The sequence below is a fragment of the Caenorhabditis remanei genome, chromosome IV (assembly GCF_010183535.1).
Source record: "Caenorhabditis remanei strain PX506 chromosome IV, whole genome shotgun sequence".
NCBI classification, from domain to species: Eukaryota; Metazoa; Nematoda; class Chromadorea; order Rhabditida; family Rhabditidae; genus Caenorhabditis; species Caenorhabditis remanei.
Window position 1 is genome coordinate 14,395,684 of NC_071331.1, and position 16,771 is coordinate 14,412,454.

Here is a 16,771-nt window from a genome sequence, read left to right on the forward strand (position 1 = left end):
GCTCCTACTGGCCGTACACCTGTACCAACTTCCATGTTCACTCTATCTGCTAGTAACATGGATAGGAGCTACGGGTAGACGGACGTCTTCGGGTCGATTCGCGAGATAGTTTGGCGAGCGATGGAAGGTGACACAAAAGCGCAACGAGATAGTGCCGAACCAACGAACGTTCGAACGGAAGGCCCATACACTACCGCGTGCACCACGAGTGTCACCATTAAACATAGGGTGAAGGGTGTCTAAGTGCACTGAGGACGTTCGTATGTATGTTCCCTTCTTTTTCCTCTTCTTGGCGTAAGGTTATTGATCTAGTGAGTCCTCGTAGTAATTCGTATAGTGGCCATTCATTCGGTTGCTTGGAGTGTTAGAGGACACTTGGCAGCTTGCCAAGCATCGAGGGATTGCAGGTAGACAAGAGACGCAGATATCCTTCTACTCTGAGATAACGGGCAGCGCAATGCAATGTACAAGTCGACTCACTAGTCAGGCAGCGGAATCAAAATAATTGAAAAGAGAGAGAAATTGAGAGAAACGGAAATTGAGGAGTATTATAGAAAGCATCGATTGTTAAATTAGCATAGAAACAAAGAAAGAGCATGTGAGTTGGAGAGACGCAGAGAAATAATCGAGAATGTTCTGTGGACGTTTATTAATACGACAATATGGAAATGAGGAAATAAGGAGAATTATAACGGAAATCGAATGAATATCAATTCCAAAGTAACAAAACTAGATTGAGTCTGTTACGTATGAAGTGTATACGAAATAGAATATTCCAGAATTATTGGAATCATGGGAACGGAAGCGGATGACTGAAATGTTATAATTGGGAATTTGAAATTTTGTGGAAAGGAAAAATCCTTTGAACAGCAATCCAAGTGTATGCTTTCGCAACATCAAATAGTCTAACGAAAATTATAGATTATGTTCTTCAAAACAAGCACATCGATATGAGAAAGTTGGAAAATTGGTTGTGTGCGCAATTCGGATTTCATAAAACCGTCTTGCCTGCTGTAATAACTGAACCTACGCATTCCGATTTCGAACACTAAATCCTGAGAATATTGCCGATTTAAACTATGAAATTGATTACTGTACATTCACATCTGCAAAACAAGGCGTCCATTTCAGAAATATATTCCTGAGAATTGAAAACAACTCGTGAATCAATGTCCTTTTCTAAAATTGAAACCTGCTTTTCCGCTCACCTTTCTCTTTTTTTCCGAAAAATTCTCGTCATCAGATGATTCTAATCGAGATGATCGCTTTTGGAAATGCATCTGGATCCGTCGGGACAATGATAAGAACTATTGCGGCAGCTAAATCATCAATTGAATAAATAAAATAAATCATGGCTAGATTAGCCTTTTGTCCGCATAATATTATCATTATTATTGTCTTTATCATTCTGAGATAATTTTAGGATTTTTATTTCATTCAATTCTCGTTTAAAGGTGTCGAATTCCGGAGAACAAGTTGTTGCGTCTGAGGATTATGAATTAAGAGAAAAGGAAGAAAGAGAGAAGAAGAAAAAGAAGAAGCTTCCATCAAAAGAAATACAGTTGATAAGAGAAAAAGAAAGAAAAGCTGACTGATCTCGAGAAAAAGAAATCGCACAATGACCTAAATACCACGCCCCAATGTGGATCAAGCCGCATAAAAACCGTTGATATCCGGGAGGATTTTTCATCATTTTCTCATTTGGAAAGGGAAAAGAAAAATGCTTAAACTCGCACTTTTCCTAGCACTTTTCACTACTGTAGTCGCGTGGAATCGGCAAAGTGAGTTTGAACTTTTTCAGTGTACTTTCCGTCGAATGACCTAGTTTTCATATATACTGGAGCTGAAATAGTCGGTCCAATCAATCTTCAGCAGCCAAACCTAGAAACCTAGAACTGTATTTCTCATGCTTTGATATTTATTCGCTTCAGACCATTTCGGCAATCCATGCTACCTTTGCTCTTGTTTCACAGTCTACACTGATCGAGATGTGGCAGTTCCATTGAGACCGTATGCCATGGCAATTGATGGATATGATACCACTGAGGATAGATGCCTTGCCACCTGCCAAAGAGATAAGGTAGACTGACTTCTACCTTGACTGAACTTCCAAAATAATTCAATTAATATTTTCAGAGATGCCGAGCTGCTGTATATGGAATGGTCGGTGGCCGCAGTGTGTTCACTTGCGAATTCTATGAGAGATTCAACACAAAAAGTGCTCCAGTCTATACAACTTACGTCAATATGTACATGAAACGATCCAGTGAATGCCAGCTTTCTAGTAAGACGATTAGAAACATATTCAGTTTTGTAAATTTTCGTTTTCAGTTTCCCACTTATCATCTGTTGAAATGATCCCAGCGGACAACTCTTCGTTGAAACGACGCGCAAAATTGGAGAAACTGATTGGGAGAAAGAATCCATTTCTAGGATAAACACTATCAGAATTCGATGAATTCAATGAGAATCTTCAGAGAAGCATTTGATCTCTTACTGGTCTCTTACTTGTTTTCTTTTCATTTCAGTGATAATAATGTATTTTACTTGTAATAAATCTTCTAGATTTTCGAAATGAATCTGTTCTTCTGAATGCTATACTTTTGCATTGAAAATTCTGAAATCAAGCACATTATCTTCACAAGCGCGTCAAAATATTTTTAAATTAAAGAAATTAGATACTGTGAACATCCGAAGGGTTACCGCTGAACACGTCTCATGAGCCCTCTTCCCCAATGAATATTCATTTTTTAGTTTCAGTTGAATTTTCTCTAAAAGTAACAGAGAAACATTTTATTATTTTTACACAAAAACAAAGATTGAATTATTTCCAATCTAATGATTATAAGGAACCTATGATTATTCCCAAAATAAAGGAGCCACGAGACTTTTCCACGCGCGCATTGAGAGTTACCACGTGATGTCTCATTGAAGAACGCCTCTTGGGAAATCGATAATAGCTCGCGTTCCAGAATGAATTTTGGAGAAAAATAAAGTGGATCTTAAAGAAATTAAATGGGACTATCATTCAAGTGTAAGAAACCAGAAGTTCATAGTTGGAATCCTGAGGAAAATCGAGAGAAACAGAGAGTAAAACATCAACGAGACACACTTTTCGGCAGTTCATTCAAACAGAAAAAATGTTTGGAAGTGTTTCAGTTCCCTGGATTTCATTTTTTTATAAAAAATAAGATAGCTAATTAATCAATTTAGACAATTAAAAGCTTTATTCAATAAACAAAATGTACTTTAAGTTCGCTCTGGGACTAATTGATCGCCGTTCCGAAACGAACTCCTCCATTGCATAGCCGTTCGTTGATTAGGAATTCCACAGCTCCACAAACCCCCGTAACTCTGATTAAAAGTCCAGTCGATCCTCCTTCGATGCGTCAACGAGCTCTTCCATCGACGACGATGAACTGGCATGAGTTGGCTGAACCTGAATAGCTGAAAACCTGAAATGTCTGTTGATGTGTGTATTTCTGTTCTTTTTCTTCTTTCTTTTCATTTTCAATGTCTCTTTCATTCTCTCCCTGGCCCTTTCAATGTCGTTCCAACTAGTATTTTATCCTGAAATTGTATTGATTAAGATTAAGAACCGCCTAAGACCGGCGACCCATATATTGTAACGTGATTGAGCACAATGTCAAGCACGGAAACATATGTACGGGTGGACGGTAGTAGAGGGTAAGAATAGCAGAAGAATAGTATAGAGTCAGGAGTGGGGGGAAGGGAAGAGAAGGGAGAGGAGAAGGACGGGAAGGGAAGGGTGGGGAGACGAATGCTGTGTATATGCCGATTCGCCCCCTCCCCACCGCTTTTATACCGACCCCGTCACCGAGTGGGCGTGGTCAGAGCACTGCAGGTGGACACTGGAGGCGGAGTCTATCTCTACCAGGCACCGGAGATGAGACGCGCGACGGACAGAGAGCGGTCAGCCGCGATAAACAACGCGGACAGATGAGATAGCATGCGGAATGGAGAGACGTGCGTCGAAGATAGCAATTACGTCGCCTCATAATGCCAAGAAGAGCGGTTGGTTTGGAGGACGGCTCTCGTACTAGTCGGGACGTGACGGGTTAGAGAAAGATGAGAGATCATTGAAATGAGGAGATTCAGAGAAGGGCCACTATACGTTGTACTTTTACCCCGAGGGCCGCGTGTGGTGTGGTGTGGCGCGTTGCATCGAAGCGACGGGAAGAAGAATGAGAGAGACGTTTTGATCATTGGTGAAGACGGAGAGTCCAGTCGGTGATAGTCCAACCTAAAGAGAAGAATGACCCGAGAGACGAAAGCATTGAAGGCAATACGAGAAGGCGATGACAAACCAAGATGACCCAGACAACCACTAAAGCATTTTCGAATATGAAAAGACTATTGTAGATACAGAGACTCAGAGAATGCCGTTGACCGCCAATTAGAGAGATACGTAGACTGGAGAACAGAGAATTATGTCTGAAAGAAATAGTACTGTGGAGATGGAGTGTCCATGAAGCTAAGGACACGAACATAGTGTACACACGTCTCGAGAGATTCTTGAGAATCACAAGACCTTCTTCTAAACCGACAAGAGATTATTGGATATTCGAATACGCAGACAAGTCGAGTCGGATAAGAAAGTCCCCCGTTTCTTGAGAGACATTAACCGAAGAAGCCGTAGAAGACATCGCGGAGAGAGACATATTCCCTTCGTCTGCCGTTGACCGACACCATCAAGAGATATTCAGAGATCGGAGAGACATTTGAGAATTAGTCATCAGCGAGGCACCACAGGGTTGTTGCAGAGACGCAGACAGGAATGTCTCCAAGCGCAGACAATATGAAATTGGCTAGAGAGTATGCAGTTCCTAGAGACCATTCCGATAACCAATAGACGCAGACATTCATTGTATGACGATACACTTGCTTCCCTTCTGTTGACCTGGAAAGACTTAGACGTGTACGACTCGAGCAAAAGGAGGGTGAGTCTCTTCTGCCGCGGGCCAACCGCATCCAAACGCTTCGTCCTCGTAGACACCCGAAGAAATAGTGTGTTGACCCTGGAGATAATTCTTCATCTCTTTCGTCGCGTCTCACTCACTCTTCCGTGGTCTAAACGGAATTCAAATGAAATTCAAGGGCACATACGCCGACGTTTACGATGGGAAAGGAGAAGGGGGGACGAAGGGAAAATGGAGAAGAAGAAGAGAAGATGAATGTGTATTTCGACGAGTGAGAGATGGTGGGGACATGGAATTAAATGCGTCTTTGTTTGGAAGGAGAACGACGTCGTAGTCGTTGGGTGGCCAATTTCCATTCATTCATCCATCAATCAGCAGCGTATTCGAATTCAAAATGAGAGGATTTGAAAATGAAGAGAACGGAAATTGGAAACGAACGGATGGTTGAGAACGAAATTGAATTTCTAAATGCACTTTGGTACGCTTCAACGAAAGCGTTTATGGAAATGAGTTGGAGCGATTCTTGGGAAAACGAGCAGATTTTGATGTGTAGGGAGAATGAGAAAGACTCGCTTGATTATGGGTTGTGGGGGTGATATCTTTAGAGACTCGGGAGCTCCGCCTTATCAGTGATGAAAATATCTGGAAATTCTTTGATAGAGTATTAAGAAGGGAACTTCCAGATGAGTTCAGTCGCGGTTTGTCTTATAGATGTGTTGGGGATAGACAACTGTGTGACGGTGCGTGTTGTTCATACTTCTCACTAATCCTCTAATAATGATTTAGATCGATTCTCGCATTCATACGACGTCTCATGTTATCATGATATTCTAGAGCTTCTTTTCGATGGATCATGAATACGAATTATAATCTTACATAAGAATAAGACGTCTTTTCATTCCATTCTATACATATAGATATAGAAGCCTTTCAATCATACACTCATAACATTCATCTTTCGAACTTTTATCAGGATCACAGTATATTCTGAAGTACTATGAATTTACTGAAACCAGAAACGCGACGTAAATACAATTTGAATCAGTTTCCCATATTTTCTTCGGAAAAGGAAAAACGAGGAATAGTTAAAACAATCTACGTATTCTTGATTATATCTTCAGTACAATCTGGTTCAAAGTCTCCAGATTCTAACTTCCTTCTCGTATTCGAAAAATTTCTTGCCATGAACGCATTCTACCACGTGTATTTGGTGATAGCAGTTGACCATAACTCAGTGAACCGAAGGTTTTCACCGTAGAGATCTAGAAAATACTCGGCGTTAAAACGAACGTACCTTAAAACAAATGACTTGTGAACTTGGTTTGATTGACTCCTGTAACAATGAAACAAGCTTTAAAGCATAACAATGCAAGAAATCAAGTACGATGTCTGAAAATATAACTTTTTTCTTCAAAAACTAGATAAAACTGATATCAATCCACGTAATCAAAAATTTGTATAGTTTCATTGACTGATTTCCCCTTTCTTTTTCAGACAAAAACAATTATTCGAGTATTGATATGACATAGAAGTGTACAACATCTTGAAGAAGATCAAGAAGACGGATTGATTTAATCTGTAATGAAGAACTGATTCTCACATTTATATTTCACAGTATTCTTCTAATTTATAAGTTTCTCATTCATTACTCTCATGAATCCACAGATTATTTGCTCTCAAATTGTGCAAAATTATTCGGGAAGTTGTCCGTTTGAACAAGTTTTCGGCCCTTTTCAAGTCATATTTATTTTTGAAATCTTTGCGTTCGCAGCTGATCTTTGTGTCAATATTAAAAACATAAAACTTGCACTGTTCATAGATAATATTGTTAGAGGTCAACAATGTTTACCGTAGTTCTTACTGATCATTAGGCCACTTACATGACTGTCCACTTGAAAATATACAGAAGCAAGAATGGAATTACACCCGAAAATTCATTAAAATGGAATGAATTTTCAAGTTTATATATCAACTCAATGACACATAACTTTGGTTTTAATGAACCCGGAAAGCACTTTGAATACGCGTGTGCTCCACACAAATATACATGTAACTGATAGAGAAACAAATGGATCAAATATCGAAGGATGAGTTGCTGATCATTGAAATTTAAAAGTTGGTTTGTTGATCAGATCATTGACAAAAGAAATTATCAGTTATTCGGAAGCACAGAATTCGCGAAAATTTCTTAAACCTGTCAGGTGCTTGTTCATTTGTTTGAATTCATAAATATCTCTATTTGGTCTGACATTTTTGTTGTCTTTTTCGAAAACGTAATCCTTTTATCTGCGCTCATACTATGTCAAAGATTTTAAAAAAACCGAAGAAAAATTATATTTATCCAATGTATACATTTTCATAAATGAGATCATCAAAGCTTTAGAAAAATGGTCACAATGAACAATTAATGTTTAATCACTTCCACATCATCGTCATCATTCAAATCATCTCCATTTTCTGAAGATCCTCCGCCGACTTTCTTCAAATATTTTCTGGCGAAAAATGCATTCTGCCAAGTCCATTTTGTAATCACAAGACTCCATGAACCAGTGAACCATAGATTTTCTCCGTACATTGCTGAAACCAAAAATGTGAGAAAAACTTTGAAAAGTCATAAGAGACAAACCTTGAATTGATCCAGCTCCCTGATGAGTGATTCCTGCGATAATATAACACACAAGACATCCGAGAAGACCGAGTAGACCAATGAAGACATCTGAAATTCGAAGAACAGTGGAATTCATTGACTTCCAATTCATATGGATCCATATGCTTCCCATCAAACTAATGACGAATCACCATGGGAAATCACTCACTTGGCCAAATCATCAATTGAAAAGTGCTTTCCTTCCAATTAACAATTGTATTTTTCTTCAATCCCCAGTACAGATATAATGTTTCACATGCGAACAACGTGGCAATTGCACATGTTGCAGTAGCTGACCAATTATGGAATTTAATTGCATACGTCAAAACGGCAGAGATTCCGAAGACAATTCCAAATATAGTCCATCCGATTCGAACGTTGATGTGACAAATCAGTTGACAGAAGCTTCGATTTTCAGCAGTCATTCTGGAAGACATCTTTCTATTTTTAGAAAATTAATATTTTTGAATGTTCAATATTCCAACAAAAAGCGAGTATTTAATCATGAGGAACGAGTGGGCGGTGATTCATTCTTGTTTGATTTTCAGTTATTGTGTTCAGTTTTCATGCAAAAACGATGTTTTTCATTCAATCTTTTTCGAAATTTCAAAATATACCAGCAAATGTGAACCTCTCTCCGTTATTATCATTATAAACTATTTGTTTTCAATCATTTTTTGAACAAATACAAGGAAGTTAAACTTGTTTCTGTTTCCTTTGTAGAAAATAGGTAGATGTTTCCAATTTCGATGCAAAAGTTTGACCTTTTTCAGAAATTCTTTTACTCGACGATGTCTTTCGGTCATCCTATAATATCTTGGATTGCGGCCGATTTCCACAAAACTACCGTAACCCTCTCAAATATTTTATTTTATTTGAGGCAAATCTTTTCTCTCAGAAATTGGTGTATCGAATCAAGGCTCGTCATTCTACTAAAAGATCCACTAGATTCCAATTAGTACAGTATTCAAAAACCCATTTTGAGTTCAATATTTGTTCAATTCTTCGAGCAAAGTTTCTTATTCAACCACCATTTTGATAAGAAAAACGATAGAAAAGGGTGCTACGAACAAAATAAACGAGCAGAAACCAATCGAAAAATCAGAAAGCCAATTGAGAGAAAAAGGAAATCGTAAAAGTTCGCAACGAATAATTTTGGAATGAACTCACTCACTTTTTCTCGCATTTAACCACAGATGCTCCTTTTTGATAATTTTTCAGTTCGTTATCGTTGACATTTTTCCTATTTCTGCCTACTTTTTGAGGTTACATCATATAACTTGATCTGATTTTTTCCCTAAAACTGTGCTGAAGTTTCTATTGTTTATCAATGTATGATTTGTGTGTACTCTACTGAAAATAATTAGAAAAAAGTTGAATGGGAGTGAGAAGTTTGAATGAAGATAAAACACGATTTAAGTTTAATGCGTTATTAAAATCGTTAGCGTTCGAAACTGTTGAACATAAAATAGAATAACTGAAATTTTTGAAACTTAGGTTTGAAACTGTAGCAGAATTTAGACATAAAACAGCTTCTTCATCAGTCCATATGTTAATTTCTCTTCGTTTTTTTCTTACTCGATTATCAGATTACAGTAACCCTCTTACAGTTTCAGATGGAGATGAAATGGTCCTTATGCTGTCACATAAATGTTCGTATTGCGTACACAATCTGTGGTATTATTATTGGACTCTTCTGGGCATGCGTTTATATTTTCGCATGGAAGGTTAACATTCAATCAGTTTCATTAGTTATTTTTTTGATTGATTTATTTATTTGAAGGACTTTCACCGTTATCAAGTTGTTTTTATTCCAGAATTGGGTAGCTCTTGCCACGTGTCTTGTTGCCACTTCATTTGCATTTGAGACATTCTTCTTCTATTTTTCTATCAAGAAAGACACAATTCTGAAATGGAAGCCCACAACATTCCAGATTCTTTTCTGGATGAGTAAGTTCATTCTGAGTAAATTCATTGCAGTATCTCTTCTGAAATTCAGATTTACTTGTTGGATTCTTATCAATTGGAGGAATGATTGCAGCCATTGTGCTTGCTGCAACAAAACATCAAGGAGTTTCAAACACAGGTCAGAAAATGAATGAGTAGATAAATTACTCTACTTTTTCATACTTTTTCAGATCAACATGGATTAAACTGGTGGTCGACTGCCACGTGGTTTTTGGTGATGCTGAAATGGACCTGGCAAAATGCATTCATTGCAAGATTATATTCAAAGAAACTTGAGAAATCAATCATTCATCCAGAAGAACCAGATGATCCATCCACATGGAAATTTTAGATTTTAAATTTGTTTTATTTTATAATTAGGTGTTTCCTTCTGTGAAGCGGGTAATACATGTTCAGGAGTATACTGTATATGAGACTTTGTATTTTCAAAGAAAAATTATCAATAAGATTTTGTTATATGAAGAACTAAACTATTTGTCGTCCGAAAAACACATTTGAAATATCTATATCGCAACTTTGACACCCTCATCCACTCAAGTAAAATTTTGAAAACCAATATCGCATATTCAAAGTTTATTAAAATAATGTTTTAACTATTAGAAGTTGTTCAAAGTTCAAAGATAACGGTAGTCGGAATGTAATAGTTTTTCTTTCTTTTTGCTAACAAGTATTTTCTTTTTGGTACAGTACTCTTCCCAATACCGTAATCTTTAGAATTACACGTCTATCGAAATTTTCTAGGAAAGTTTAGTGATTGGAGACTATAACTGATTCCAATTTCAATTTTCAAATTTTGGTAATTAAAAAAAAGTACTTAAAATGAAATGATACACTTCTCTTTCTCTCCGAATTCTTTTTTTTTCACCAACCAGGACGTCTTTGTTCAATGAAGATACGAGATCGTACCCGATAATGGAAAGACCTTCAAATCCTACCTCGAAATGTTCAATTCGTGAGTACGTACACCTTTCCATATCTTATTGTGTGCGTCAACCAGTCATTACTGACCCAGTTTTTGTGTTCTCTGCGTCTCAAAGCCACGTCGACTTCTCGATATTATTTGCTCAAAACTGATTGCTCTTTTGCTCTATTTTCCGATTGAATTTTTCTCCAAGAGTCTCCTCTTATGGTATTTAAAAAAATAATCTCTATTCTCAAATTACAGTAAGATGAAAACCGCCGTTATCGTTGGACTTCTGTGCCTCATGGCCCTCGCCTACGCTGCTGATGAGCAGAAAATCGATAAACTTCAGATCGGAGTCAAGAAACGTGCCGAAAACTGTGTCCAGAAATCGAGGTATGCTATAATCTGACTGAACAGCTATTTATAAATGAATATCTTTTAAGAAAGGGAGATCAACTTCACATGCACTACACCGGAACTCTCCTTGACGGAACTGAGTTCGATTCCAGCCGTACTCGCAATGAAGAATTCACTTTCACTCTCGGACAAGGAATGGTAAGCAGGTTCATTACTAGAATCTCAGTAAAAACGTTTTGTTTCTTTCAGGTGATCAAGGGATGGGACCAAGGACTTCTCAACATGTGCGTCGGTGAACGTCGTATTCTTACCATCCCACCACACCTCGGATATGGAGAGCGTGGAGCCCCACCAAAGATTCCAGCCAATGCGGTGCTCAAGTTCGACGTTGAACTCATGAAGATCGACAGAGATGGAGAAGAATTGTAAACGAATACGGATATTTCACAACGTGCCTTACTCATAATTTATATTTTCTCGGACAGTTTTCTTATTTTTTGGCTCTTTTTGTTTTCTCAATAAACATTTCCTTTTTCGTATTTGGATCGTCTGCGGCCATTGATCATAACTGCGTCTCGCTTCTCTATCACTTTTATCACCTTCGAATGCACTCTGTCAGCGAAAATGATAGGGTGTAAATGACATTTATCAATTTCATACACTTTTCTTCTCGTGTTACGTACTAAGTCTTTGCTTTTTTCTAACTCTATCGAACCATTTTTTCACAAATAATTGTTCCGCTTCTGATGAGTGTCCTCCAACGAATAAAGAATACCATTACCAGTATTTTGATTTATAACTGTTTAGTGATCTGTGATTCGTGAAATTTTGATCGTTTTTCTTGTCATATTATGTATTTTCGAAAAAAATATTCCAAGTGGACTGAAATTATCATGGAAAACTTGGTAATACGGAAAAGCTTTCGTTGGTTTTGTTTTTTCTCAAAACCCAATTAAAATGGACGTCCATGAATTATTGCTCAAAAGATCCGAATTCTTCTTTTTCCTTTTTCTCTTGCTCCAGCCTAACAATAGATATAAATTGAGGTCGAAGCTTGCTTCTCGTTGTCTTGCTCACAACACAAGAGTAAATTGAGTATTCCTTCTTTCAAGAGTCTCCTGTGAGAGTATTTGTGAGCCTCATCTTTCACTCCTCTTCTCTTTTCTGTTTTCATGACCATGTATAAAAATGATAGAATTTGGTTGAACTGACATTTCGCACTGAAATTTTAAACGAGGTTTCGGCAAAGAATTTGCATAATTCACCCCTTGGAATAAACGGAGCGTGATGGAAATTCGATAGGTTGTCACTCTTTTTTTCGTTGAAATTTAGGATTTTGAAGACTAGGCTCATTGCTATTAAGTGATCGAAATGTATTTCTATTTGCCAATGCTTTTCATTTTTTGTGTTTCTATTGACAGGCTCCCATCCCATCATTTTTCGGTGTCTGCTACTGCTACTGCAGCGGCCAATGACAGATGTGTCATTTCTTTTTTAAACATTTTCCTTGGCAAGTTTTGCGTTCCAATATTGATTTCTGTGAATTTCATTATTTAAAAATTACATCTTTGAGCAAACTTGGCTTTAAAGTTTATATGGCTCACAAGCGTGACTACTACGATTATTTACGATTCACAAAAACGAGATTGAGGTTTCACAAGGCGAAAAATTGCTAGTTTTTTTATTACTGGGAAGATTTAGAATACCGTAAATGCTTCAATCATTTCAAGACCAATATCAGATTTCGTGCGTGCGCCTTTAAATGTACAGTAACTCGTGAAAGTATATCACTGAAAACTGTAACCTAGAATATTGTTTTTTTCTGAAACATTGATGATTTTAGTCTCAAAAGATTCAAAAGTAAAATCTTCTTCTACCTTGTTTTGCTTCTAATCCATGAATAAATATAACGCCTTCTAGCAATTTTTTTCAGAAAATTAACAAACACAACAAAATTGGAATATCGAAATTCTTCAATAATTCCCGAAGAAAAGCCGCGGAGTCAAGTAAGAATATTTATAGGATTTGACAAAAGTTTGAAGAAAGTGAGAACCTACACAAAAGCCAGAGGAAGAAGAGAAAGGGAAGAAATAGTGAAACTCGTTGAAGAGGATCAGGAGGAGAGAGGAAAGAAGACGAGAAGAAGCAGGGGGTGAGCCATGGTTCAAACACTGCGAAGACCGTGGCAAGAAGCGGCAAGCAGTGCTTTTGCCGTTGCCAGTGCTCTTCCGGTGACTATGAATAGTACACAGATTGCTGAGCTCTTCGAACAGGTAAGCTCCGTTTCCAATTCGAATTGCAATTCGGAAAACAATGTCAAACGATATGATATTATTCAAGGAAAGTTCAAAGTATCAAAAACAATTATCCGATTAAAAACTCCAACTATTTATTATATTGAATGAAAGGAAAAATTAGAACTGTTTTTTTCAGGTTGAGCACGGCGAATCCGAACTCAGATGTGCATTAACGGCAGAAGTATCTACTCTCAGGAACGCAGTGAGTTTTCTATAATTAACTGCAGAAACAAGCCACGTGACATTCCTATCGACTTTCAGAACGGCGAATCTCTTCTCATTGTTGCGGTTCGAGTTGGAAATACACTTGTTGCAAAACAATTGGCTCAGTTAGATCCAGAATCCATTGATGAAACTGACAATGTAAGATTTTCAATCAATTATCAAGAATTAAATTCACCAAAAAAACAGAATATTACTGATGCCCATACCGAAAAGAAGAATAAACATTAAAATTAGAAATTATAGGAAGGATGGAGTGCTCTTCTGAATGCGGCTCATGGCGGTTATGTGGATATTGTACGATTATTATTGGAAACTGGAGCGGCTGTCGATCAACCTGATTTGATGGGCTGGAGCCCGTTGATGTGGGCAGTATACAAAAATCATTTGGATGTTGTTGATTTACTTCTGAATTCAAGAGTAAATTTTTTATATTAGACTATATATTTTCAAAACAATTTCTTTCAGGCCCATGTAAATTTAATTGACGAAGAAGATGGTCTGACTCCATTGATAGTAGCCTCCGGTCGTGGATTCTCTCAAATTGTTGAGCGATTAATTGAATCCGACTGTCAGGTAGATCTTTTCCTCGTTTGAGAAATTGTTTATTTTTACATTGAATAGCAGAAAAAATAATGACTCTCATAATGACCTTCATTATGAAGCAAAAATAAGAATTAGTCTAATTAAACTAATCGTGCTCAAGTTTTCAGGTCAATGCATGTGATAAGTTTGGAAGTACTGCATTAATATGGGCTGCTCGAAAAGGACATCTGCCAGTTGTACAACTTCTTTTAAATTCTGGAGCAGAAGTTGATGCTGTTGGAATGTATTCATCAACAGCCCTGATGTTAGCAACTCGTGGAAACTTCATCCAAGTAGTTGACCTACTTTTAACACGTGAACCAAATGTGAATGTTGCCGATCAAAACGGTTTAACAGCATTGGGAATGGCTGCTCGAGATGGATACGCAGATATTTGCGAATCTCTTATCAATTCTGGAGCATTCGTGAATCAATGTGATAGGTAGTCGTTTTCTAATCATCACCGTATGTGTTAATTTTAATTTTAAGATTTGGGAATTGGATTCTGACATCTGCAGTTAGAAGTGGAAATGCTGCAATCGTTCGTATGGTTCTTGATAAATTTGCAGATATAAATTGCCAAGATTCGGTAATTTTCAATTTTATTCAAAAGCTAATATATTTTCATTCAGGAAAAAAGAACTCCACTTCACTTGGCTATCGATAAATCATTCAATGATATTGCTTACATTCTGCTGGAGAAAAAGCCAAATCTAGAGCTGAAAAATAAGGTAAAAAGTTCGATATAGAAAAACAAAGTTAAACAACTTTTTTGTTTAGGACGGTGAAACACCACTTCTTCGAGCTGCCAAATGTCGACATGTACACTTGTGTACTTACCTTATGAGTTTTGGAGCAAAACTAGCTGCTGTAGATAACTGTGGTGACAATGCTCTTCATTTGGCTCTTCGTGCACGAAGTCGAAGATTGACACAAGCTCTTTTATGTAAGTTTTCCTTTGTTTCTCCTTTTTCATATTTTTTTCCTTCAGCAAATCCATCGGACTCCCGTCTGTTATACCGCCCTAATAAGCTTGGTCAGACACCGTATTCCATCGACTTATCGAACCCGCAACCAATTCTTCCTCTTATTTTCGGACCAATTGATGCAGAAGATAAAATGGACACGGCGATGGGATATGATGTTTATTCGAATGTTTTAGCTGATATTGGTTAGTTTTTTCCCTGTTCTTGGTCAATTAAATCCATCATTTACAGTTTGTGAACCATCACTATCTCTTCCTCTAACCATTGGACTTTATGCAAAATGGGGTTCAGGAAAGTCAGCTTTATTAGCAAAACTCAAGGAAGCAATGCATAGTTTTTCCCGAGATTGGCTTGATGGAGTATCACTCTCGTGAGTTTCATTCATCTCTTACAGTAAAACTATTTTTTTTTCAGTCTCTCGTTTGCTCTTTTCTTCGCTATATTCACTTTTACTGGATTGTTCTCTCTGACATTTACAACAATTATAGCAATTTCCAATTCAATCACTGCATATCTCATTTCATGGTCTATTTTTCTCTTCATTTTCATCGTTTTATGCTCTCTGATAATTGTGGTTTATTATGGAGATCGAAAGAACTGGTATACGTCCATGGATGTAAGTTTTCAACTTAAAGTTATTTACGAATAGTAAACGCCGTTTCAGATAGCCAACTTCTTCGCCCGAGTGTTCAGTCGGGTCCGATTGGTTTACAATATCTTGACACTGCACGCGCCGATGAACAGTGAGGACAGTGCAAGTATGCCTGTTAGGTAATTTAAATGCTCGCAAAACTTTCTAAAATATCTGTTTACAGTTTTCTTTTTGCGGATTATCATCGTTTATCATCGATTGGAGGTGAACAAGCTCTTGCAAAGATTGTCGCTACTCTTTTCGAAGCAGCTGAAACTCATTTCGGAGTGCTCCCAGTTCGATTATTCTGCTCAATGAAGCCACCATATCGTAAGTTTTGTTACTCATCCTGGAAGAACTTTGATACTGTTCCACGATAATTTCTTCCCGCAATTCCAGAAAATTGTTCAATATCTAGATCTGTAACTCTAGAAATTCAGATTATATAGACACTGGATTCGGATACTCTTCACCATTCTCACGTACAACTTACCGTAGTTTACAGCAGCAAAACGCGCAACAACAAGGTTTTTAATAAATGTTGTATGCTCATTGTTGCCTTGATCAAATTCAGTTTTGTGTGAAATTGTTCGTCAGAATGTTTCGTGTTGTTTCGGGGGTTTTAAGCATGTGATGCCACAGTTTGCAACTCGGTTCACAATCGACATAAGTACTCACGTAATTTCCAGGCAGTTAGCCGACGAAAACGGCTATTAGCCGTCGATTTCGGCTAACTGCCGTTTCCGTCGGCTAACTGCCGTTTTCGTCGGCTAACTGCCGTTTCGGTAGTTTCCTATCCTGGGAGGAATTCGCCATGTAAGTGCCGTTTACATGCCGTTTGCACGCCGATACCACGCTGCTTAGGTGCCAAATATTTCTAATATTTTGAAAGTCGGTAATTTATTTAAGCGATTTAAAAGTGGAAGACGGCATTTTGTGACAATTTGTGTGGCCTGAGTTCAAACATTCGTTGGCTACTTTTCACTTTTTTATCCAATCTCTTAACTAAATGGAATTGATTTCATGTGCGCTAAATTTGAAATACTGATATGTGTCTGTATGATATATATCCATGAAAGAACAAAAGTGACCCTTTTCCGAGAACTTCGACTCTTGGCTTGTCCTCAGGTCATGTATCTGATCGTGCCGTGAGAGCAAGCCACCTTAGATGACTCTGGCAAAATTTAGATCAGATTAGTAGTATTTCAAGTTCGTGTCTTGGATATAATATCAA

General features: G+C 37.6%; 5 protein-coding genes across 5 annotated transcripts; 3 read left to right on the forward strand and 2 right to left on the reverse strand.

Moving 5' to 3' along the window:
• Positions 1–1,720: 1,720 nt before the first annotated feature.
• On the forward strand, positions 1,721–2,438 carry GCK72_014037 (uncharacterized protein; the record flags this gene model as incomplete). The annotated part of the gene is made up of 4 exons (XM_003107724.2): positions 1,721–1,781; positions 1,932–2,080; positions 2,137–2,284; positions 2,332–2,438. 4 exons carry the CDS (start codon positions 1,721–1,723, stop codon positions 2,436–2,438), a joined length of 465 nt encoding a protein of 154 aa, XP_003107772.1.
• Positions 2,439–7,344: 4,906 nt separating this feature from the next.
• On the reverse strand, positions 7,345–8,012 carry GCK72_014038 (uncharacterized protein; the record flags this gene model as incomplete). The annotated part of the gene is made up of 3 exons (XM_003107910.2): positions 7,345–7,517; positions 7,567–7,656; positions 7,757–8,012. The coding sequence occupies 3 exons, from the start codon at positions 8,010–8,012 to the stop codon at positions 7,345–7,347; spliced, it is 519 nt and encodes a 172-aa protein (XP_003107958.2).
• A 1,191-nt stretch (positions 8,013–9,203) lies between these two features.
• On the forward strand, positions 9,204–9,886 carry GCK72_014039 (uncharacterized protein; the record flags this gene model as incomplete). The annotated part of the gene is made up of 4 exons (XM_053730114.1): positions 9,204–9,314; positions 9,405–9,537; positions 9,587–9,673; positions 9,726–9,886. The coding sequence occupies 4 exons, from the start codon at positions 9,204–9,206 to the stop codon at positions 9,884–9,886; spliced, it is 492 nt and encodes a 163-aa protein (XP_053584886.1).
• Positions 9,887–10,724: 838 nt separating this feature from the next.
• Positions 10,725–11,245, forward strand: GCK72_014040 (uncharacterized protein; the record flags this gene model as incomplete). The annotated part of the gene is made up of 3 exons (XM_003107848.2): positions 10,725–10,852; positions 10,903–11,014; positions 11,066–11,245. The coding sequence occupies 3 exons, from the start codon at positions 10,725–10,727 to the stop codon at positions 11,243–11,245; spliced, it is 420 nt and encodes a 139-aa protein (XP_003107896.2).
• GCK72_014041 (uncharacterized protein) lies at positions 10,898–11,280 on the reverse strand (the record flags this gene model as incomplete). The annotated part of the gene is made up of 2 exons (XM_053730115.1): positions 10,898–11,030; positions 11,141–11,280. 2 exons carry the CDS (start codon positions 11,278–11,280, stop codon positions 10,898–10,900), a joined length of 273 nt encoding a protein of 90 aa, XP_053584887.1.
• Between the last annotated feature and the right edge of the window lie 5,491 nt (positions 11,281–16,771).